The sequence below is a fragment of the Musca vetustissima genome, unplaced genomic scaffold (assembly GCF_032173495.1).
Source record: "Musca vetustissima isolate MV318-11 ecotype Yass unplaced genomic scaffold, APGP_CSIRO_Mvet_v1 utg9142, whole genome shotgun sequence".
Classification (NCBI taxonomy): domain Eukaryota; kingdom Metazoa; phylum Arthropoda; class Insecta; order Diptera; family Muscidae; genus Musca; species Musca vetustissima.
The window spans coordinates 279,104-303,165 of NW_026886359.1; the positions used below are offsets into that span (position 1 = coordinate 279,104).

General features: G+C 33.9%; 1 protein-coding gene across 1 annotated transcript in view; it reads left to right on the top strand.

Moving 5' to 3' along the window:
* LOC133333848 (uncharacterized) overlaps positions 1-23,451 on the top strand; it is a 41,767-nt gene extending 18,316 nt beyond the window's left edge. Inside the window, exons 2-9 of the mRNA XM_061542158.1 lie at positions 16,811-16,917; positions 19,218-19,329; positions 19,403-19,805; positions 19,879-20,093; positions 20,173-20,331; positions 20,404-20,828; positions 20,892-21,877; positions 23,274-23,451. Coding sequence (XP_061398142.1) covers positions 16,811-16,917; positions 19,218-19,329; positions 19,403-19,805; positions 19,879-20,093; positions 20,173-20,331; positions 20,404-20,828; positions 20,892-21,877; positions 23,274-23,429 — 2,563 coding nt within the window. The 3' untranslated portion in view covers positions 23,430-23,451. The remainder of the gene's footprint in view (positions 1-16,810; positions 16,918-19,217; positions 19,330-19,402; positions 19,806-19,878; positions 20,094-20,172; positions 20,332-20,403; positions 20,829-20,891; positions 21,878-23,273) is intronic.
* The last annotated feature ends 611 nt before the right edge of the window (positions 23,452-24,062 follow it).

Consider the following 24,062-nt stretch of genomic DNA (forward strand, 5'->3'; position numbering starts at 1 on the left):
ACGGACCATCGGGGTCACAGGCTTCAGTTTTTTCTTTAATTTGTTCAGGTGGCCATCATAATTTGTTTAACGGATCATTAGGGTCACAGACTCCGAGTTGTTTAATAATTTGTTCAAGGGACCATGAGGGTCACAAGCTTTAATTTTGTAAATAATTTGTTCAAGAGACCATCAGGATTACAGACTTCGATTTTTAAAATAATTTCTTTAAGGGACCATTAGGGTCACAGAATCACATTCTTCGATTTTTATATAATTAGTTCAGGGAACCTTCAGGGTCACAGACTTCAATTTTATTAATTTTTTTTCGGGAAACATCAGTAATAACCAAAAAAAACTTTGCCTTTGAAAAACTATTTTAAAAGATTAAAGCCTAAATATAGCTCTTGAAAAATAATTGTACAGACATCGACAAAATTTTGTTTACCAAAAAAAATCTGAATAATAGGCACGATTTTTTAAAGAAAATTCTCGACCAAAACCATGGCTTAGGAATCGATTTGTTTGAAATTTTTTCTCAGCCATATGTGACAATTTTTTATATTATTCTCCAGGGACTACTATCATGGGATATCAGGGCTACAATAACTATTTGATGAAACCCTTTGTAGAAAATGTTCAATATAGATCAGTGTTTTAACTTTGCTCCTATATAAAGTTACGGTTCCATTTTCAGTATTATTTTTTTAACCATTGGACCTGTAATACCGGCATACCGGGTTTTATTAGGAATTTCCCATAGTCCCCTTATATAGATCGCTTCCCATTTTGCTATTCTGAAGTTTTTAGCCGTATCTTTGCGATATCTAGACATTTTCTGTATTTTAAAGATTTTATCGTCAGTTTCCAACCAAAAATTACTGTAATTTGTGATTTTTGGAAGGTTAAAAACAAGTATACAGGCAAAAAAAATTGATATAGGTCCATACTTTGATGTAGCACTTTTAAAAAGTCCCTTTCTCTTTTTCGATATTTTGACTGTTTTATGTGCATTTTTCAACGGAAAAGATTTTTATGTAATTCAATTAAACGTTGAAGAACATCCATATAGAAAATTTACATCCTTTAACTTGCACCCCATAAAGGGTCCAGTCAAATTTTTGGCATGTTGATGGCTTTAGTGGCATTTTCTCACCGCAGTGACTGTAATTTGTTCCATGTTCGGCATTGATCCAAATATAGGAGGCTCGACCAATTTTAGATATTTTTAGCCTTTTAACAGCTTATGGTCAAGAATACAAAATATTTAGTCCGTCAGATTTAACACCGTTTTACTTGTATCAACAAATAATTGGAGCTTATCGAAATAATTGTAATAATTCCGCATGACGTATTCGTTTCCAAAAATAAATTAAAAAAATAAAATGCTGTTGCTGTTAAAATTCTTCAATCATATTTTTTATTTTTAATTTAATTTCCACTTGATTTGTTATGAATTTTTAAATACGTTGTTTGTTTATTTGAAAATTATGTTAATAAAAAAAACAAAAAAAAAATGATTTCATTTTTATTTTGTGTGTGTTGTTTTTTAATTAATAATAAATATTTTTTTAAATGTAGATGATCTCACACCTTCAAAAATTAATACGTATCGTATAATCTGGCTTAAAAGCCTCTACAAACAATCAGCAAAATTTAAAAAATATTTTTTTTTATATAACGTTTTTTGTTTTAACTAATAGATCAGATCGAAATATAACTTTCTTAGTTGTTCTGCAACAAAAATAACAAATAAAATTCGTAGATTTTCAAAACACACGTGTGAAACTCTCAAAGTGAAACGCCAAAAACTTGAACTATTTTTAGACGCCTACTTAAAAAACTAACAACAACAATGGAAAAAAATAGCAAACTATAATAAAAACCACAACAAAAACTAGAGTTCATTGCTATTTATAGGCAAAACAAACCAAAACCTACGACATTATTTGTTGTTTGTATTGTGCCAAAAACAAGAACAACAAAACCTAACTTCTTTGTTTTTGTTGGTTGGTCGGTTTAGAATATAGACAGACGTCGTCAACCATCCATGATGACAGAGACCCCTCTACCATAGAAATTGACAAGAGAGCAGAGCATAACAACAACACCACCGCTTGCTACCAGTATTTAGACATTTAAACTCATGACATCATTTTGGTATTTATTGAACGGTTAACAAATCATCAACAGCACAATTTTTTTGCCAAAGAATGAAACCCCAACGCCAACCATCCATCCAACCAACACCCAATAACTCAGCACATAAAAATGTTGCCGGCTTCAAATCATAGAAAACAAAAATTTCGCATGCCCCCTTTAATTTTAGAATTTTACGCCATAGTTTTTTTTTCTATTTTGTTTTCATTTTCTATTGTGGTTCTATGACCGCAAAAGGGATGTTTTGTTTCGAAACTTTAAAACGTAGTAAATAAAAAAAAAGTATTGGGTCGTCACAAAACATGCTGTTTGTTGTTGGTGACCAATGTTGTCACCAATGATCTAAGGCGTCAACTATGAACTTCTTTCCACGCTTTTTTTTTTTTTTTTGAGGTGATATGTAATGTTGTTCGCAAACTTTTCGCTGACGCAGTTTGAAATATCGACAGCAGCAACAACAAAGGAACAGCAAAAAAACAATCATATTGTTTTTTGATGTGAAAATGAATTAAAAATAACAATTATGACATCAATTCGTGACTGCCATTAACAAATACAGCAACAACATATAGCAACAAGCTAATAGGAACAACAACAGGGGCAGAAAAAAAAACAACAATAACAGCAACAACAACAACAAAACAGAAATCTGCTATAATACAAGTGACTATGACTAGGTGAACATGATTTATTTTCACAAAAAAAACGGAAAAAATACAGTGGATAAAAATTGGATTTATTAACAAATATATATATTCAAAATAGGATTTAAAAATAAATATAAAATGTATAAATATAAAAAACAGTTTATGATATAATTTTTATATTTTTATATATTAAAATTTTTTATATAAAAATTATTTTAATATTTTTTATATAAAAATTATTTTAATATTTTTTATATAAAAATTATTTTAATATTTTTTATATAAAAATTATTTTAATATTTTTTTATAAAAATAAAATTTTTTATATAAAAATTATTTTAATATTTTTTATATAAAAATTATTTTAATATTTTTTATATAAAAATTATTTTAATATTTTTATATAAAAATTCTTAAAAATGTTCAATACATCAAAAAATACAAAACTCTCTTGTTCTCTTTTCCTCAGAAACTTTGGTGTTGAATTCTCAGTTACACTCAACTACATTTACTCTCACTTAGTTATTCCCACCACTGCTATAAATTATAACATTCAATTCACCTAAAAATACAAAATTTTGCATAATTTTGTATTCCCCTAAAAATTCAAATCTACTAAAATTTGTCAATTTCTTTGTAATTCACTTTGTGGTGAGTATCTTAAATCTTCACCACTTCGTAATTTTCATAAAAAAACATATGCAACTATCGCTAAAAACGATTTTATGTCGATATACAGCAATTTCATTAATACCTCGTGGTGAATTTTTCATAAATTCACCACAGTCCAATTTTTGTTTATTATTAAGGTAGACTTAAGAATTTTAACTAAATATAAAGAAAAAACAATTGTATCAAATATTTTATCAAGAGATGATAATTTCTTTCAAATTCACTTTGTGGTGAGTTTTTTAAATCTGCACCATGTCGCTAGTTTAATCAAAAAACACATACAACTAACGGTAAAATCGATTTTATGTTGATATTTAGCATTTTCATTAATTTTCACCTCATGGTGAATTTCTCAAAAATCACCACACTTGAATTGTAGTTGATTATTAAAGTAGGCTTTAGAATTTTAAGTAAATATAAAGATAAACCAATTTTATCAAATATTTTATCAAGAGAAGGAACTTTCTTTGAAATTCCATTCGTGGTGAGTTTCTAAAAACTACACCAGTTCGATAGTTAAATCAAGAAACATATGCAACTAAGCTAAAAAAACGATTTTATGTTGAAATTTAACAATTTCATTATTTTTCACCTCGTGGTGAATTTCTCAAAAATTCACCACACTCTAATATTTGTGGATTGTTAACGTAGACAACAACTTTTAATCTAAATTTAAAGTTAAAACCGAAATATTTTATCAAGAGAGATAAGCTGAGTTTCTCAAGAAATTCACCACTCCTTAATTTTAGAGGTATTATATCTTGGTTATGCATATTTAACGTTATACTTAATCGAATTATGTTCACACGTTCATTCAATATCAATCGTGCACATTTATTTTTAAATTTTATTAATGTAACCATGTGGTGAGTTTTTCTAGAAATTCACCAAACCTCGATTTTAGCGAATTTAAGTCATACTATGCATATTTAACTTCATAATTATGTTAGAAATGATTTTATTGAATATTTGAATTTATTTTGGGTAATAAAAAATTCACCACCGTGTGTTTTTTGGGAAATGTTGTTTCAATTTTATTTGATTTTACCTTTTTTCCGAGAAAAATTATGAGTGTAAATTATTTTAAAAGAACGCCCACAACTTTTTTCAAAACAAAAGGAAAAACTTTGAGTAAAAATTGTACTCGCCACTTAGTTTTTCATACAAAATTGCAAAGAAAACATTATGTTTTACATTCAATATGTTAAATCTTTATTTATTATACATGTTTTTGTAAATTTTACGGAGTGGTGAATTTTAAAAGAAATTCACCACACTTTAATTTTTACGAAAAATTTAATTTTCAATCGAATTTTTTTCAAATACCATACAATATCCATTAAATTATGAGTGGACATTGTTTTAAAGGAAGTAAAAAATTATACTCACCACATAGTTTTCCCAACAAAATTATAAAGAAAGTACAATAATTTTCATTAAATATACTATAGGCTTATTTGTTATACAATTTTAAGTGCATTTCGCGGGGTGGTGAGTTTTTAAGAAATTCACCACACCTTCTTTTTTACGAAAACTTGCATTTTAGATCGAGTTGTTTTCAAATGCCATTCAATATCAATCAAATTATGAGTGCAAATTGTTTTAAAAGAAGATACACAGCTTTATTCTCAAAAAAAAAACTAAATTCACCACTTCGTTTTCTCAACGAAATAATAAGGAAAATATGATATTTTACATTAAATATATTATAGGCTTAATTGTTATACAATTTTTAGTGCATTTGGCTAGGTGGTGAGTTTTGTAAAGAAACTCACCACACCTAAATTTTTACGAAAAATTGCATTTTTAATTGAATTATTTTCGAATACCATTCAATATCAATCATTTGGTCACTTATTTTATGTAAACTATTAAATTAAAATTTGTTGATATTTCTTCTCTTTTGACCCACTGTATTGTGTATTGTTACACCATTAGAGTTCTATGGCTGCTATTGGCTGCTAACAAAAATTTATTAACAATCATTTGAAATCGATATAGTACAAGATTTCCGTTTATTGACGTTTTGTTTTCTGTGTCAACCGTCCCACTACCCTTCTCATCATTATTGGCGGTGATTCGTGAATGTGGTTAATTTACGTGAACCCAGCTGTCATCCCTGCAAATATGTTTCAATCATTAGGGGCTCATGAATGCATTGATTTTGCCCCTTACCTCCATCTTGCAACAATGCAAATTGCATCTTTGGGTTTTGTTTTAGTTGTTGTTGTTTTTTATTTTTTTTTTAAGCTGGATATATTTTGTTTTCGATTTGATTTTTTGTTTTGGATTTTGAAAACAATTCTCATTTAGTTGTTGACTGGTACAGAAGTTGCTAAACGATCGGCTAGTTTATTGTGCAGTGTGTTGAAATAATTAATTTTTGCCAAAAGCCACAAACAAAAAAAGTGAAAACTAGTTTTGAAAGACAAAAAACGAAGAAAACAATGCTGCGATTATGGTTTTGAGTTTTAGTTATTTATTTGTGTGTGTCTTTGTGGTTAATTTGTTTTTATCTTGGGAAATAACAAATATAAATCGTGCAAATTTGATTGATTAGATTAAAAAAGTGTGGTCGGACGGACGGTCGTTTGGTCGGTCGGTCATAGTCATTGTTTTTTTGTGGCTTTATCAACAGTAAATATTTTTGTGTGCGATACGTTCGATTGTGACTTATATTTTTTGTGGGCCATAATTCTCTATTGCCGTATTTTTTTGGAAGCTCCCCGGTAAAAAAAAAAACTCCAAGGCACCCACAACAAAATTATTGAAGGTGAGTTGTGAAAGGTGGAAATATTGCCTGCGTGCCTACTGCTGTTGTCAAATCGTCACATGTACTCACTCACCACTCACTTGCCTGTCTGCCTGCTCGCTCGCTCGCTAGCGTATGTAGTGAGTGTATATATGTCTGTCCGTGTGTGTGTTCGAAGTCAAGGGTTCGAATAATCAAAATTAGTGCCATTTGATAGCAGCGGCAGTGTGTGGCGCTAGCTTGAAGTTGTGACAACCTCACGAGTGAATATTTGTGCGTAAACGTGATATCATACCACCAAAATAAGTTGGTGGGCCAATCAGCAACAACAACAGCGTGCCAAACAAAAAACAATTTGAACTGAAAAAAAAACTCTAAAAAAATAATTTTGTAAATGAATTTGAAAATAAAAAAACAAAGCAACAAAACCCAAAATAAATTTTTGAAAAAAAGTGAAGAAAGTAAACTCTGACAAGTTGATGTCATTGTTATATTAGTTTTGTTTATTGTCATAACAACAACAACAAATTAAATTGTTATTGTTTATAAGTGCCTGTTGTTGTAGAAGAAGCCATTAAAATGTAATGATTATCGATAACCCCCCCATCGAAATGAAACGATTTAAAAGAGATAATGGCCTAAATGGAAATTAAAAGAAGTTCTTAAATAAAATGTCTCGTTGCAAGTTTGCATTCAACTCGAAATGGTCGGTGAAATTACTACAATTGAAAATACGAAAGAAATCCATAAAAATTCAGAACAATTTAAAAGAAAAAATTGGAAGTTAATTTTTTAAAGATAAATAATTTATGTGAATCCTTATTGGAAACCCAAAGGAAATCCTTGAAATGCGAATATTTTAAAAATAAAATTTCATAGTGAAATCTAAAAAAATTTTGAATCCTGATTGTGTTCAAATGTGATTTATTTTTTCGTCCTTGTGCGGATCTTGCAAATATTATAAAGTGAAACATATACCTCGAGGATTGCCAATATAATTTCAAAATTAATTAATTATGTTGAGAGCTGGTTTAAATACTATAGCAAGTTTTTATATCAACAGGTAATATTGGCAAAAAAAGAAAATTTAAATGGGTTTTTATTTTCAGGAATTAAAAACAATGTCCGAAGCCTCCGTAAGGCTTGGATTTTTAAAGTATTTTTTTTTTCTGAGGCCTCCATAAGGCGTGGATTTTTTAAATAATTTTTTCTGAGGCCTCCATAAGGCGTGGATTTTTTAAATAATTTTTTCTGAGGCCTCCATAAGGCGTGGATTAAGTAATTTTTACTGAGGCCTCTATAAGGCACCTAGCACCTACATAAGGCAAAAGGAAACGAGATAGACACATGGTTCCTTTAACGAATATACATATCACTTTCTAAGTAAATTTACACATGTCCGTCCATCTGTCTGTCCATGTTAAATTGTAATTTGGCACAGCTCACTTATTTGGCCCAAGGACGAACCCTATTGAATTTGGGAGCAATCGGTTCAGATTTAGATATAGCTCCCATATATATTTTCGTCCGGTTTAAGGTAAATGGTGCACCAAATTCCCTAAATATCTTTCGATATGCACGAAATTTGGCACAGCGTACTGAACTGAGCCTAAAATGATGTGAGCTAAGTTTCGTGTAAATTGGTTCAGATTTAGATATGGCTCCATATATATTTTCGTTCGATTTAAGGTAAATGGTCTATAATGATTTGTGCTAAGTTTCGTAAAGATCCGTTTAGATTTAAATATAGCTCCAATATATATTTTCGTCCGATTTTACATAAATGGTGACCAAACACCTAATGGTTGTCCGGTTAACATGAAATTTAGCATAACGTATCAAATTGAAACTTGAATGACGTTATTAGGATTTGTTGAAATCCATGCAGATGCAGCCATAGCTTCCATATGTATTTTCAACGGGTGTCTGATTGAGATTAAATTTTTAACAGTGCGGCGTACCGAATAGCTTGTATCAATTTTGCTATAAATCGTTTTCCATAAATTTGTCCCATGGTGCGCAGACGACTCCAACTCTGCCCGAATTAAATTAAATTTAGCATAGGTTATAGAAAGACATGAGTATGTTCATTCGACGGAACATTGACATACAATTGTAAGGATACATATGTACAATATACCCAAAGTGGTGAAGGGTATCATATCAGTCCGACTTTACTACTTTCCTTACTGGTTTTATTATTATAATTATTTCCATTTTAAATTTGTTTACAAATACTTTTTTATTGTAATTAACATTTGCCTTGCATACGAACTTAAAATGCATATCCTTTTTTTGTTTATTCACAATATTTTACGGTCCATTCTAGTGTTTCGGGACTAACTGTGTTATTCCCAAAAATAGTATAATTACTATAATAATTTGAACAAAAACAAAAAATACCAGTTATCTTTACATGAACTAGAAAAAAAAACAAATCACATTAAATCGCATCTGTTGCTGCTGGTGCAGTGCAACTAATCAAACATAGAAGAGAACGTGCGTTTCATTACATTTCCGTATAACGTGCAAAAACAAAACTAAACATGAATGTGTGTAACAACAACAATACCAATTGATGGAGCAGTTGTTCATTTGCTTTCCTCTTTTCTCCCCTTCATTATTATCTGCCCCAACTGGCAAAAAAATGTTGTTGTTATCACTGAATTATTGTTTACTAGGCAACCCAAGTGAGTGAGTTCATGTCTGTGTGTGCAACAAGGTGCCTATTGAACAACAACAACAACAAAATTCTACCCAAATTGGTCATACACAATTGTTTTTTGTTCGTTCGTTAATTTGTCGTTCATTCGTTCCTTTGCTGGGTTTGCTTACTCGTTCGTCTCGTTGTTATGTTTTAATCTCAAGTGCGTGTTTCCAATTGGAATATATTTATGCGTGTAATAAAGCAATATGCGCGCAATCACAGGCCTTCACAAATGCCACACACCGAAATTGCCGTTGTTGTCTCTTTGTTCTTTCTCTGTGGGCCTTCCTCTCTCTCCATATTTTTTTGTTTTGAATTTCTCATATTTAATTTTATTTAATATATTCTCACTCTCTTTATCTCCCCAGTCTCATCGTGTTCATATTATTAGGCCGGAAAACAGCTGTTTTCTTAGTTCAATGGGTAGGATGGCTTATTTTGTTCTTGTTTTTCCGCCTATCAGTCTGCCTTTGTTTGCCTCCAATGAGTCTCTCTCTCACAACTCAAAATGTTTTGCTCCCCATACTCTTTTGTTTGTTCTCACAGTCATAATGTGGGGGTCTGTTTGGCGCCACTTTGAACTCTCCATGTTTGATTTTGTTTATATTTCTCAACAATCTCTTGTTGTGGTTACTAGGTTCTCTCTGTTTCTCAGTTGCTCTGTTGTTGTATGCCGTTGCCGTCGTATGGCGTATATATGTGAGTGTGTGTTTAAAAGTCATTTTTATTATTAGTTATGACCTCATCATCGATTATTTTGTGGTTGATTCTTATTGAAACGAGTCCCTCTTGTTTTTTCACTTTTTTTGCACAAACAGCGGTAACAACAACAGAAACAACGACAACAACCAAGAAATGTTATAACAGCAACGTAACGTTATAACAACAAATAGTGCCAGGCCAACAGCAGCAGCCAGTAGTCAATAACAACAAAATATATTTTTTTCCTATTTTACACTAGTTTCTCAAGCTCTATAAAGTACAACGCCGCCGCCACCACCACCTCCGCCGTCGCCTGTGCTGTCTTCTCATTCAATTAGACATTCGACGACACACCGCACACAATAATGCTGCATGCCTGCATTCACAGACATACCTTTGAATTCTTTGGCTTCCCCCCGACATACCATCCGTCCATCCATCACATACCTATGGTGTTAATTGTTCGTGTATACAATTAATAGTTTATACCCAAACAGTACAGTGGATAAATGGTAGACGGGTGGATGGATGTATGCATAGAGATGATATAGGTGGGTGGTAGCAAAAGTTTTGCGGCAAAAGACCGGTTAGATAGACAATCGAGTATTCCGGCAAATGGTATTCTAATAGAAGCAATAGAATAATTAAATATCTATTAATAGACAACAATAAAGAACTCATAGTAGACGACTATAAAGTCTTCTTATTAGAATTTCAAAGGTCTTCTAATAGCAGACTTTGAGGTATTCTTGTTGAAGGTTCTGAGAGGGTTTTAATAGCAGATATTGAGCTCTTCTAATAGGATGTATTTTTAATTAGGATTTTGAGGTATTTCTATAGAAGACTTGTAGGCCTTCTAGTGGAAAATGTTTTGAGGACTGATAATTTATAGAAGACTCAGGGGTCTACTCGGCTTTAAGATATCATAGTAGATGACTTAAGGATCTTCTTATTAGAATATCAAAGGTCTTCTAATAACAGACTTTTCGAAGATTTTAATGTTATTTAATAACAGATTTTGAGCTCTTCTAATAACAGACTTTGAGGTCATCTTTGAGGACTTCTTATAAACGAGTTTCAGCTCTTATAGTGGAGCATAATTTAATGTCAGAGAATTAATAAAAGACTCAGAGGTTACTCGGAAAAGAATTTCAGGACTTAGAGATTTAAAGACTTTGGGGTATGCATTGGGGAGAATTTGAGGTCTTACATAGGCGATTTAGAGGTCTTCTTTGGAACTATTTGTTGTATATTTTTAAGTCTCCTAGGTCTTCTTTAGAAGGTCTCGTTTAGAAGACTTTCTTCTAGTAACATTATTTTAAACCGGCTTTAAAGGCTTTAAAATTATGATTTAAGTCCTTCCAATAGAAAGATTTGAGGACGTCTTATAGAGGATTTGGAGGCCTAGAGTCTTCTATTTGTGGTCTTTGGGGTCATTGAGACTTTCTAATAGAAGGCCTAGAGGACTCCGAGGCATTTAATCATCTGGTCTTCTTAGAGATATTCTAAGTTTTTATTAGATCTTCATCAGAAGATTTAAAGGTCTTTGATCAAAATCCCGGAAGTTCCTCTTATGGATGATTTGAAGGTCTTCTTAAAGATTACCAGGAGGTCTTTTTAAATATGACCTGAAAGTCTTCATATAGATGATCTGAAGGTCTTCTTAAATAATGACCTGAAAGTCTTTTTAAAGATAATCTGAAAGTCCTGAAGGTCTTCTTATAGAAGTCCTGTCTTTCTTTCAAGTCCAGTTCTTTTCTGCACTTTTTAGGACTGGAATTCCGGGTTTTTGGAGTTAAAAAAAAAGAAAAAAATAAACATGCAATAGAGGACCATTTTAGACAATAGAGGTACACACATTCAAAGTAGGTCCGTTTTTGACATATCCCCTAAACAACTGCAGAACCCCATTTTCAAATACAGGTTTAATAAAGTTCCAAATTTTATATATCATCGTTCCGTACTATTTTAAAAATTCTATTCTAGAAATTCATGACACTCCTATTTATTATTGGGAAGAAAACTTCTTTCCTGAAAAATTTCAAGGCAGTTCCATTTTTTGTGGGGTCACCATATAATTGTACCTCATCATGTTTTTGATATTTCAAGGTTTTAGCCATCAACCGAAGTTACCGTAATTTGGTATTTTGGGTTCCTGGAGGTCGAAAATCATTTTCGATATATGAAGGTTTTAACCGAATTTGACAACCGGACTAAAAATATGTAATTTTTTATGATTTTAGATATTTTCAAAGCGAACCTCATGTTGTAGCCTTTTTTACTTATTTTCAGCCCTTTTATTTATTCCCTTAAACTTCTGCTACTCCCCTCCCTATCGGCGATGCCATTCCGCGCATATCGTTTGACGACTTTATACTTAGACTTATCGCAATTTTTTCCTTCTTCTGTTTATATTCCAGGCGGGAGTAAATATTTTTCTAAACTCTTGACAGATTTAAATAAACGGATTTATTTTGTAGCGCATATCAAACATGAAGAAGAGTAATATTCCGAAGAGGGAGGGTATAAATTCAACATCCAATATGTTCTGCCTGGGGGCATATTTTCATATGAAATGGCTGATAAAATGTTAGGAAGAAGAACAACGACCGGATGTGTTGTGTTTCAATGAATGAATGAACGGACAAATGAACCGAGCTGGTTGACATGGAGGGGATAGGTTTAGTTTTAAAATGCTACAACAAAGTTGTATTGTAGGTTTTTTGTAGTCAAATGTTTGGATTTGGATTTTTTTAAACCAAAAAGTGAAATTCCCTTGGTTGTCATTATCTCGTGTTATACTTTCCAATTCTGGCAAACTTTTTTTGGACAGTTTTAAAGTCCACCAGGGCAGGAGGAACTACAAATAATTAGATGCATGTTTGTTTTTATGGTTTGTGGTTCTTTCATCATTCATCCCATTCATGGTTCGCCAAGTGGTTTTGCAAAGATAAAAATGGCTATGATGATTATGTCATTGAATGATTGTATTTCTTATTTCGTATTTCTATTTTTATTCAATAAATTTATGATCAACAAAAAACCGAAAAGAAAAAAATCATTTTGTTGTTGGCGGATCGGCGGCTTTCAGGCATTTGTGTTCAGCAATTTGCATAATAAATGAATGTTAATACGATTAAAAGTTATTTATCCGCTTTGAGCTCAACAAATTGTATGACTTATAAATACAGACACAGAGATAGATGAACACCTTTTTTGGGGGCAAACTTGTGTATATCGGTGGAAGTGCTGGTGATGGTGTTGATGTTGGTGACGGCTATGTGGATCATTAACCCATAGAAATTCTCAGTGTGTGCACAGACAATGTACACCTATAGACCATCCACCTACACTCTACGTTTTGATTGCCATCAACCGTCACCATCACTATCATCAGCATTGTCGTCGTCGTCCGTATGTTGCCTCTTTAGCGTCATGTTTTGCATGTGACTCTGCTGCTGCCTCAGTTATGACAAATGATGAATGGGTGGAGGAGGAGGCGGAGTGGGAGGTATATATTAATGCACACTGAATATTATTGCTCTAAATCTAATCAAATCAAATCAACAAGAACACAAAACACACTCAATCCAATTTAAATAATTAATGATTTAAGAAAAACATTTTTACTTGAAGTGACAAATTGTTGTTGTTGCAAAGCGAGGGCATAGAATGTCAGAAAGATGATCTGGTTCAGGTTATATGAAAAGCAGAGCTACATAGAGTTAATATAAAAAGGAAAGGCTGCAAGTAGAATATCGCGAAATAAAAAAGTCATATGATTCCCTGGTAAGCTATACGAAAAAAATCAGTAACCAGTCCATATGGTAGATCAACAAAAATACATCTTCTACATTAGAGGACCTCCTGTTATTTTTTGAGAAGGTATTCTGTAATTCTTCTGGTATTTCTTTATATCATACAATCTTTAAATATCGTCCTACTTCGGATCTGCTATAAAAGGACCTCTGAGTTTTCTTTAAAAAGGCCTACAAGACATCTATCTTCGGATCTTCTATAATAGGACCTCAGATTCTTCCATAAGTAAGCCGATTGGTATTTTACAAGAATATCATCTGGTTCCATAGAGACTGGTCCTCTATGAGAACAACTTCAAGTCATCTATTAGACATTAATTTCCTCTATAAGATTTTCTGGTAAGTTAAAGAAAGGTCATCTGGTTTCCTATAGAAATATCTTCTCTTCTTCTAATTCAAATTTTTAATTGGAAAACCCTTTCGATTTCTTATAGAAAGAAATCTAAGTTTTGTATAGAAAAGCCATAAAAGGTTTATCATGGAAAACCTATCCTTCCCTTTAAATCTGTAGATTTCCCCCGGGAAATGTAATAACCTTAGAAGATCAACTAAATATCATCTATTTTATCGTCTGATCTTCTAGTCGATCGACTTCTCTTTCCGTAGTAAATCGACTAATCCCCCAGTGTTCAATTGGAAACACTTCGAATTTTGTATTGAAAGATCTCCATGCTTTCGATAGAGGTGGCATTAACGGCTTCTATTTGAAGACCTATCTTTATCTGTGTAAATCAGTAGATTTTATCAAGAAAATTGTTATTTCATATCGATTAATTTTTTATTAAAAGATCGGCTGATCTTCCTCTAGTCGATAGTCTTATGATTTCGGATCTTATCTTCCCATAGAAAATCGACGTATCTTCTCGTTGAAAGACCTCAACATTTTTGATGGAAAAGCCATTGGGTAGATTTTACCCTATGAAATTGTTATTCGAGACCGACAGATCTTTCTTTAGAAGATCAACCGATCTTCCTCTAGTCGATCGACTTATGACTCCGTAGAACATCAACTAATCTCCCCATTGAACATCGACGAATCTTCTCGTGGAAGTTCCACAGATTTTCAAAGAAGTTAGACAGTTCTTGTCACAGAAAATCGATTGATTTCTCATTATATAATTAAATGATCTTAAATGAATGTCTGATCCTTCAGATCAATGACTGGCCTTAAAAATAGACCAATCTGTCCATAGAAGGTCGATTGATCTCTCCTTTGAAGATCGGCCTATTTTCTCATAGAAGAACGACACATTTTCCTTTCCATGATCCAAAGATCTTCCATTAGAAGAACTTTCTATTAGAAAATCGAACGATCTGTCCATAGAAGTTCGATTGACTGATATTCCCTGTAAATATCGACTGATCCTCCCTTAAAAGATCATCTGATCTTCACAACAAAGATCGACTAATCTTCCCATAGAACACCGACTAATATGTCCCCTCGGAAGATCGTCCGATCTGATCTTCCCACAGAAGATTGACTGATATTCCATGAGATAATTGATCGATCTTCCCTGATCAAATCAAATCGGAACATATACTAACCACTCTATAAAATATCAACTGATCTTCCCATAGATGATTGACTGATCCTCCCTTAAATAATAGACTAATCTTCCCTTAGAAAAATTAATGATCCTTCAATAGATGAATGACTGACCTTAACTTTAAAAAAACGACTGATCTCTCCTTAGATGGATGACTGATCGCCCATGATGGACTAATCTCTCCTTAGAAGATCTACTGAACTCTCCTTAGAAAATCAACATATTTTTCCATAGAAAATCTCAGATTTTCCTTTCGATGATCGACGGATCTTCCATTAGAAGTGCCTTTAAAGAATATCGATGGATTTTCCCCTGAAAGTCTCACAGATCATTTCATGGTAGGTAGACTTAAAAAAAATCAATTGATATTTTCGTAGATAATCGACAGGTCTTCTTAGAAGATAAGCTGATTTTCCCTTAGAAGATTAACTTATTTTCCCTTAGATATCTATAAAATGAACTGATAGCTCCATTAAAGGACATACCGTAAAACCGTGAAAGAGAATCGCATTAGAAGGCTATCCTGACTTCTGCAAAAAAATCATCTCCTTCCCTATATTTGCTTCTCAGACCTTGTAGGAGAGGGTCTGCTGATCTATCAGGAAATCTTCTGCTTTTCTAAGAAGTTATTCTAGGAAGACATGTTTACTCTTCTGAGAAGATGTTTACTCTTCTAAAGCCACAATCGTCTCCTCATAATATTTTTTTTCTACCGAACACAAAATTTAATAAGAAATTCAAAAGTCATTTTAATTGAAAAAACAACAATCATCTCCCAAAATGTTGTTATCAGCTGTGAGACCGCAATAAGCTCTCTACCAATTCCAAGCATCATATTAATCATGAGGATCGCCCATACTCTCCACACTCGCATGGGTCATTCATTAAGGCCGGGAAAAATTTAAATTTCTATTCCCACAACAATTGCGTAGCAGCATTTAATTCATTTCACATCGCGATTCTCGAGCAAGTGGTGAGGTGCAAAGACCAGATACGGTTATAAATTTCGCCCAAATAAAATTTCTTCTTTGGAGAGGTGGTGCAACAAATTTCAACATTGTTTTTCTTTTTGGAAATTTCCAAATAGTATTGAATGGAAATTGCACTCGTTTCATTGTTGCGCCCGTACATGGCCATAAACGGATGTGAAAAAAAAACTTACAGCCTCTGTGGTACCTCAAAAAGAGCTGTTGTGCCTCCAAAACGTGCCGTCGTTGTTGTTGTTGGCACAAATGATTGCAAAATCCGTTGATGATTTCATGTTACACATATTCCGTTTTTTTGGTTCGTTGTTTGTTGGAAATTTATTGGACCCAAGAGGAGATCAGTGTTTGGGCGTTTGGTTTGTTGCCGTCTGTTGTTCGACTAAAACCAAGAAAGGCCAAATTGTGTGTTTGGTTAAAACAAAATTAGAAGAAGAAGAAGCAGAAAAAATATCCAACTGTCTGGTGCATGTTGGCGTAATTTTCAAGTGTTTTTCTTGTTTTTTATTGGAATGCCTTTGACTTACTGACTAAATCTCTTCAAAACGTGTGTTGGCTGGCTGGCCGGTCGGTCCGTCCAACGTAATAATGATGCAATTGTTTATGTTGATATTACTGGTAATGTTTGATTGTTCCATGGTATGCGGCAAAGCATTCACCTTTCGCCTCAAAACCGCATCAAACATGATGCTGGGCAGTGGCAGTAGTGGTAGCATCGAGGAGGAGATGATCAGGGACTGTAATGAAATTCCAGTGTACTTTAGGTTAATTAAAAATCATTATTTATTAAATCGTATTTTTTTACTTCAAATACTAATTTTTCTTTCTGCTTTTTCTTTACAGTGAGGTCCTAGCTGCCTGGCGTGCCAAAGCAAGATGCAATGTTGTACCTGCCGAACGTACTCAAGAATTATTTCAAGAGCTGAGTTTTCATCCAAATGACAAACAGAGTAAGTTGAGATACATGCTACAAATCGACAGAACTTTTCGAAGATCAAAATCTCCAAAGAATATCGACAGATCCCTCCTTAAAAGTGAGACAGGTTTACTCCTACAAGATCGACTGATGTTTCTTTAGAAAATATACTGATGATCTTCCTTTTAGGTCAACTGATCTTCTCACAGAAGATAGACGTATATCATCTTTGACCATCGATCTTGTCCTGGAAGATCGACTGATCCTACCTTAGAAAAAGATTTACTGATCTTCTCATACAAGATAGATTGAATCTGCTTTAAAAATCCAACTGATCTTTCCATAGAAGATCCAATAATTGATCAACAAATCTTCAATCGTCCGAACTACCTTCAGATTATCGACAGATCTTTCCTTAGAAGATGGTCTGTTCTTCCCTTGAATATCGTATGATATTCCCTTGGAATCTCGACAGGTCTTCTCTTAGAAAATTTTAAGAATTTTCTTATAAAAGATCGATTGGTCTTCCCTCAGAGGATCGACTTACCTTTACTTAGAAGATCGACTGATCTTTCTTTAGTAGATTGGTGAATATTCCATTAGAAATTTGACTTATCTTTCCTCAAAAGATCGGCTGATATGCCCATAGAATATCAACTTATTTTTAATTATAGTATCTGCAGATTTTCCCATAAACGATCGACTGTTTTCCCATAGAAGATCAACTGATTTTAACATAGAAGATCAACTGATTTTAACATAGAAGACTGACTGATCTTCACATAGAAGATCGACTAATCGTCCTTAAGTAGATCGATTGATTTTCCTTTAGAAGATAGATTGATCTTCCCTTAAAAAAACGAATGATCGTTCTTAGAAGATCGAATGATTTTCCTTTAAATGACCGATTGACCTCCCAGAGATGATAAAATGATCTTCACTTCAAAAAATATTCCTTTATAGGATTTTCCTTAGAAGTTCCACCGATCTTCCCTTAGAAGATCGACTGATCTGCCCTGAAAAGACCGACTGATAAAACACCCATAAAATAAGGCTTGATCTTTCCATAGAAAAATGTACGATCTTCGCTGAGATAATTGATCGATTTTTCATGTCCTAGAATATAGGCTGATTCTTCCATAAAAGATCGATTGATCTTCACTCAGAAGATATTCCAATAAAATAGCGTCTGGTCTTCCCTTAAAAGATCGAATGATCTCTCCTTAGAAGATCGAATGAATCGAATATCCCCTCGAAGACCAGCTGATCTTTCCAGAGATCTTCACTGAGAAAATTGGTAGATCTTCACATAGAAAATCGGCTCTTCCCATCCCTTAGAACCAATTTCCCCCTTGGTTTTTCGGCTGACCTTTCCTTAGAATTTCGAATGATCTTTCCTTAGAATATCGAATAAATCGAATATCCCCTCGAAGACCAACTAATCTTTCCAGAGATCTTCACTGAGAAAATGGGTAGATCTTCCTATAGAAGATCGACTCTTCCCTTCCCTTAGAACCGATTTCCCCCTTTGAATTTCGTCTGATCTTTCCTAGAATTTCGACTGATATATCCTTAGAATCTCGACAGATCTTTCCTTAGAATTTCAACTGATATTTCCTTAGAAGATGAGGACGATCTTCCCTGAGATGATTGATGGACCTCCGCTCAGAAGAACGATTCATCATTCCTTAGAAGATCATCTTCCTTTATGTATTAACAAAAATCGTCTGATTTCGCCTTAGAAAGTCCACGAATATTCTCTTAAAGCATCGGCAGATCATCCCGAGAAAAATCCAAGGATCATCAATTAGTATTTCGACTAGTACTTCATTAGGAAATAGGCTTCTATTCTCTTAGAAGATATGCGGATCTACCACAGAAGAATCGAATGACCTCCCTTGGTAGATTGACTGATCATCCTTTAGAAGATCGAAGGATGTTCTCGTAGAAATTTAGCAGATTTTTGGATAGAAGGTTCAAGTATTTTTTAGTACAAGTTCCACAAATTTTCCTAATAGAAGGTCGAAGGCTTTTCTGGTACAAGTTCCACAGATTTTTTTAATACAAAGTCGAAGGGGTTTCTCTCAATTTTTCGTTCCACAATAGATGATCAGAAGGTAGTCTCATAGGAAATATACAGATCTACTCATATAATATTGTTATTTTCTTGGAATGTTGACATATATTCAATTAAAATATCTAATGATCATTGCTTAGAGACAGATCCTTCTGATTTTCCTTTAGAAAATCCTAATCGATCCCTTGGGTGATCGGCAGATCTTCGAGTTTAAATTTTTTTAATAATTATTTTTCTTTTATTATTTCATTTTCCAGTCAGTGACATGTTACAAACGGCTAAATTATTGGCCCGCAAAGGCAGTCGCCAATCAAACGGTTTGACATTTGGAGAATTTTGTGTATTGGCAGCTGATTTGAAGAGATTCCGGTAAGTTGGGATGCGAATTCTTCCATATCTTTCCAAATCTTCTAATTTCCAATATTTTCCTTTTTCTTTACAGCACATCAACATTTGGTTCAACATCGCCCGGTTATTGTGACAAATCCCATTTACTTAGCTCTCTATTGGATGATAATGCTCCAACAGCTGCTGATAGTACCGGCGACACAAATGAGCACAGCAACAAAACAACAAAAAAACATGACAACACTACCAGCAACTCCAACAACATCACCACCACAACAACAAATTGCAGTTTTCCAGGAAGTGAACTGCGCAGCACAAAATCATTTAGCAGTGTCGAGGACTGCCATAAAAATGAAAAACAACAAAAAACTGGCGAATCATCGACAACATCCGCTCCCGTTGAAGTATTTCTGGGTGGCTCATGTAATCCAACCACCTGGCGTGCTGATGTTGCCATACCCGCCCTCAAAGAATCAGGCATTTCATTTTATAATCCAGTAAGTTAATCCCCAAATTTTGTATATCATTAAAATTTTTAATGGGTTCATTTTTATTGTCTCCATTTTGCAGCAAGTTTCCGATTGGACGCCAGATCTCATAGAACTTGAGCATCGTGCTAAGGAGAAAGCGCGAGTGTTATTCTTTGTTATGGATTCAGAAACACGCGCGTCTGCTGGTGCCATTGAGGCGGCACATATAGCGGGTCAAAACTGCAAGCAGCTGGTGCTGGTCCTGCATCCGTACAGGCCTAACCAAAATATACTCAATGAACATATATCTCAGCAGTGAGTTGAAACAACCCCCATCCCTTTATCTCTCAACTTTCAATATTAATTCTGTTTTTCTTCTTCTTTTCCTTTGCAGAGAGTATATCGATTTAACGCGCAATCAATTAATCTTACGCGAACTGGTCACCCGACGTGGTCTGCCAGTGCTCAATAATATACCCTCAGGTCTGCAGCGTACTAAGGAAATTTTAGCCGGTTTTAGAGATCCTCCTTCGAATATAGCTTCAATTTTAGTGTGAGTAAAACCTGGATTCTATTTTAAAGAATTTCCCCATATTAATTTATAATCTGTGTATCCCCCCTTTAGTGTAATACGTGGTGCCTTTGACCGTGTCAATCCCGTGTATGATCACATCACTGTTGAACAGTGTCAACGTGCTCTCTTGTATTTGGGTTATGCCCAAAGTCTGGTAAATATGGATAATTTACAAAAAATCATTGCCGCTCAACGTGAAGCTTTGCAAAGTCTCAATAATGAGGGGGATAATGATGCTACCTCTGCAAATGCAGTGGGTAAAGGCAGTACAAAGTCCTCCCCCTCATCTTCGTCGTGTGCTCAAAATCCTACAAACAGCAGCAAAAATATCGCCGATCAAATTGATTTTAATTTATTCTGTGTAATATCGGCCTATTTATCGGTACTGCAGCAGGAAATACACGAAAGTGGTTGTATATCACCCATTAAGGGTACCAATGTGCCACCGCCACCAGTTTATCTCTCAAATTTGCAGGGTACGTTTATTTAATACAATTTATAAAATTTTGGTATTAATTCCTCCTCATTTTTCCTTTCAGGCGAGGACACCTTTGCCATAACCTATTTTAGCAAAAATATTTCACGCACATCAAGTAATGCCAGTGTCCCAGGCAGTGAAGAACGTCTAACCAATTCTCACGATCTATTGGGACGTAATCGCGATAGTGGCACCTCCTCACCCCAGCCCACAGAACCCTTACGCTCACGCTCTCAAACCCTTTTGGCCAAGGGAGGCAAACAACAGGTCCTTCTCAATGTGGAAACCATCGAGACCACAGAGGTCACCACCACTCAAACCATACAAACACAAGCTGCAACAGCGGCCGCAGCAGCAGCTTATGCAGCTCAACTGGTAGATATGTCTACCCAAACCTCGGTCACCGAAGAGGAAAGTGATTCAAATGATTCGGTATTTTCTAGCAGTAGTTCCATCAACTCGATCAACTACTGTGATCCATTGGCTGGCATAACAACAGCGGTACCCGAATTTCGTGATGTCTATTTGGGTGGTAGTTGCTATTTACGCACCAAATGGCGTCAAGAGCTGGCCATCCCATATTTCAAATCGAAAGGCATAACATTTCATCTGCCCGCCTTACATGAAAGTCTTAACCCCAGTCAATTGGACTTACCCGATAAGGTGGCGGCCGAAGATGATAACAATAAATCATCAGGGCCCAATTGGCGTATCAACAGCCGGCAACCCACCTCGGCAGCTAGTAATTTTATGCGTACCCGAAGAAAATGCCGTACCAATAGCAGCAGTGGCAACAAAACCAATGAAGAAACCGTAGAAGAGTTAACCATAGCTGAGGAATCTCTAAGTTGGACATTGTCACCAGTGCGACCGAATCTCTTTAATCCATCACTGTTGGACTCTAGTCGAGTCCTGCTTTTTGTTATAACCAATGAAACACGCTCTCTGGCACCCATGACATTAGCAGCTCACTGTATTGGTCTTATGTATAATGTTGTATTGGCCGTACAAATGCTGCCGGATGATTGTGTTATTGGCAATGAAAAGGTGAGTTTGGGGAAAGGATAAGAAGAAGATATAATAGATTTTGTACATAAGAATGAGGAACTCTATAGGCCTTCTATAAGAAATTAAAATCTGTTTTAACTTCTCTAAAAAAACCCTCCCATATTTAAGTCTTCGAACAGTCGATAGGTCTTCTAAAACAAGTTTTATTTTTTTTTTTTGTCAGATCCAACTTTTTATATAGTACCTGTCCGATCTTCTCTGAGATAATTGATCGATATTTCTTGATTGATATCCCCCAGAATATAGGCTGATCCTTCCATAAAAGGACTGCTTTCAGAAGATTTTCCAATAAAAGATCTACTGGTTTCCCCTCTTCTCTCCTTAGAAGATCAAATGAATCGAATATCCCCTAGAAAACCAATTGATCTTTCCATATATCTTCACTGACTAGAATATCAACTGATTTTCACTTAAAATATCGACTAATTTTTACATAGAATATCGATTGGTATTTCCACAGGAGAAGATGAGTTATCTGTCTATCTTCCGAAGGAAAATTGATCGATCAATTATCTCAGGAAACATCAGTAGATATTTTACGTGGATATCAATTGATCTTCTATATCAAGATCAGTCGATCGTCTTAGAGGAGATCAGTCGATCTTCTATGTGAGGATCCGTCGGTCTTCTATGAGAAAATCAGTGACCTTTTATGGAAGGATCAGTCGGCCAAGGAAATCAGTACATCTTAGACCATTAGATTGACCTTTCCTTAGAATATCGACTGATGGTATTTCCTCAGGAGAAAATGATGGACCACCGTTCAGAAGAACGATTTATCATCTTAAAAGATCGTCATATCTCGCCTTAGAAAATCGACAGATCATTAAATTAAAATTTTCGACCCCAAATCGATTTATGCCTGACCGTCTGTTGAAATTACGATAGAGGACCCAATATTTAAGATAAAGCTTTGCAATTCTGTACAAACATTGTTAGTACTTGTTAGTACGATATAGGTTCACTATTTGTGATATCTCCCATATTACGGTACTCGCCATTATTTGGTATTTTAGAGAGATAATTCGATTACTAATATTATCGATATTGGTCCATTTTTGAGGATAGCTCCCATATAACGGAACGACCATTACTCCGTATTTTGGGGAGCCTTGGCCAGTTTTTCATCCGAATTGTCTCTAATTTGGTACTTTGAGTTTCCATTGGGTAGCAAATCTTTCTACCAAAACCACCACATTAGATATACAAAATAAAAAATAGATATATAAAATAAATTAACAGTAAATTTTCCGGCAAAAGGTTCAGCCAATTTCACCGGTCGCTTTAAGAGATTTTGACTGCACTTCATTTTTTCTTTATTTATTTTTTCCAATTCTAATTTTTTATTAATTCTCCTTCTTATTTTCATTTACAGCTCACACCAACCGCCATTAAGGATTACAATCGTGGCCGTTCCTATTTAATCGATTTGGCCAAACGTCAGGGTGTACCCGTCTTTGATGATATTAAGGCAGCTTTGGAATGTACCGTCGAGAAGATACAATCCTACAACTCCAGGCGTTATGAATAGATTAAAAAAAGAAAATATAAAAGGATAAAAAACAAAGAAAAATATGGAACTTCAAAACAACAACAACATGCTTTGATGCCTTTTTATTATTGCATAAAACAAAATGCCTTTTTTCTAAAACCAACCAACAAAATAGATTTTATTTTTTTTATTTAGTTTACTCTTTTTTTTTGTACATACTATTTACTTAGATTATATAAAAGCGACAAACAACAACACCAACAATAAGTAAAAGAAAAAGAAATTAACCAATAACCTTATAACGGAAATTTATGTTAACATTTTTTTGCTGTTTTACTTAAATTAGTTTATTTGGTTAAGCTTAGAATTTTTTGTCTGGAATTTCTTTTACTTTTTTCCGTTTATTGTTTTATTTTCTTGACTCAAATACCTATACCTACTCCTTTTACTTTTTATTTAACCTGACCACAACAAGATGTGTATAGTACAGTGCGTTTTTTTTTTTAATTTAGTTAAATTTAGGAAATGCTAATTAATAATATTTAAGTATCCAAACAAACACACATTCAAATTCAATGCATTAACATATAATAGACTATTAATTATAAATAATAAAAATGAAAATAATATATTAATAATAATAAACAAACAAAAAAAACTAAATTAATCCTA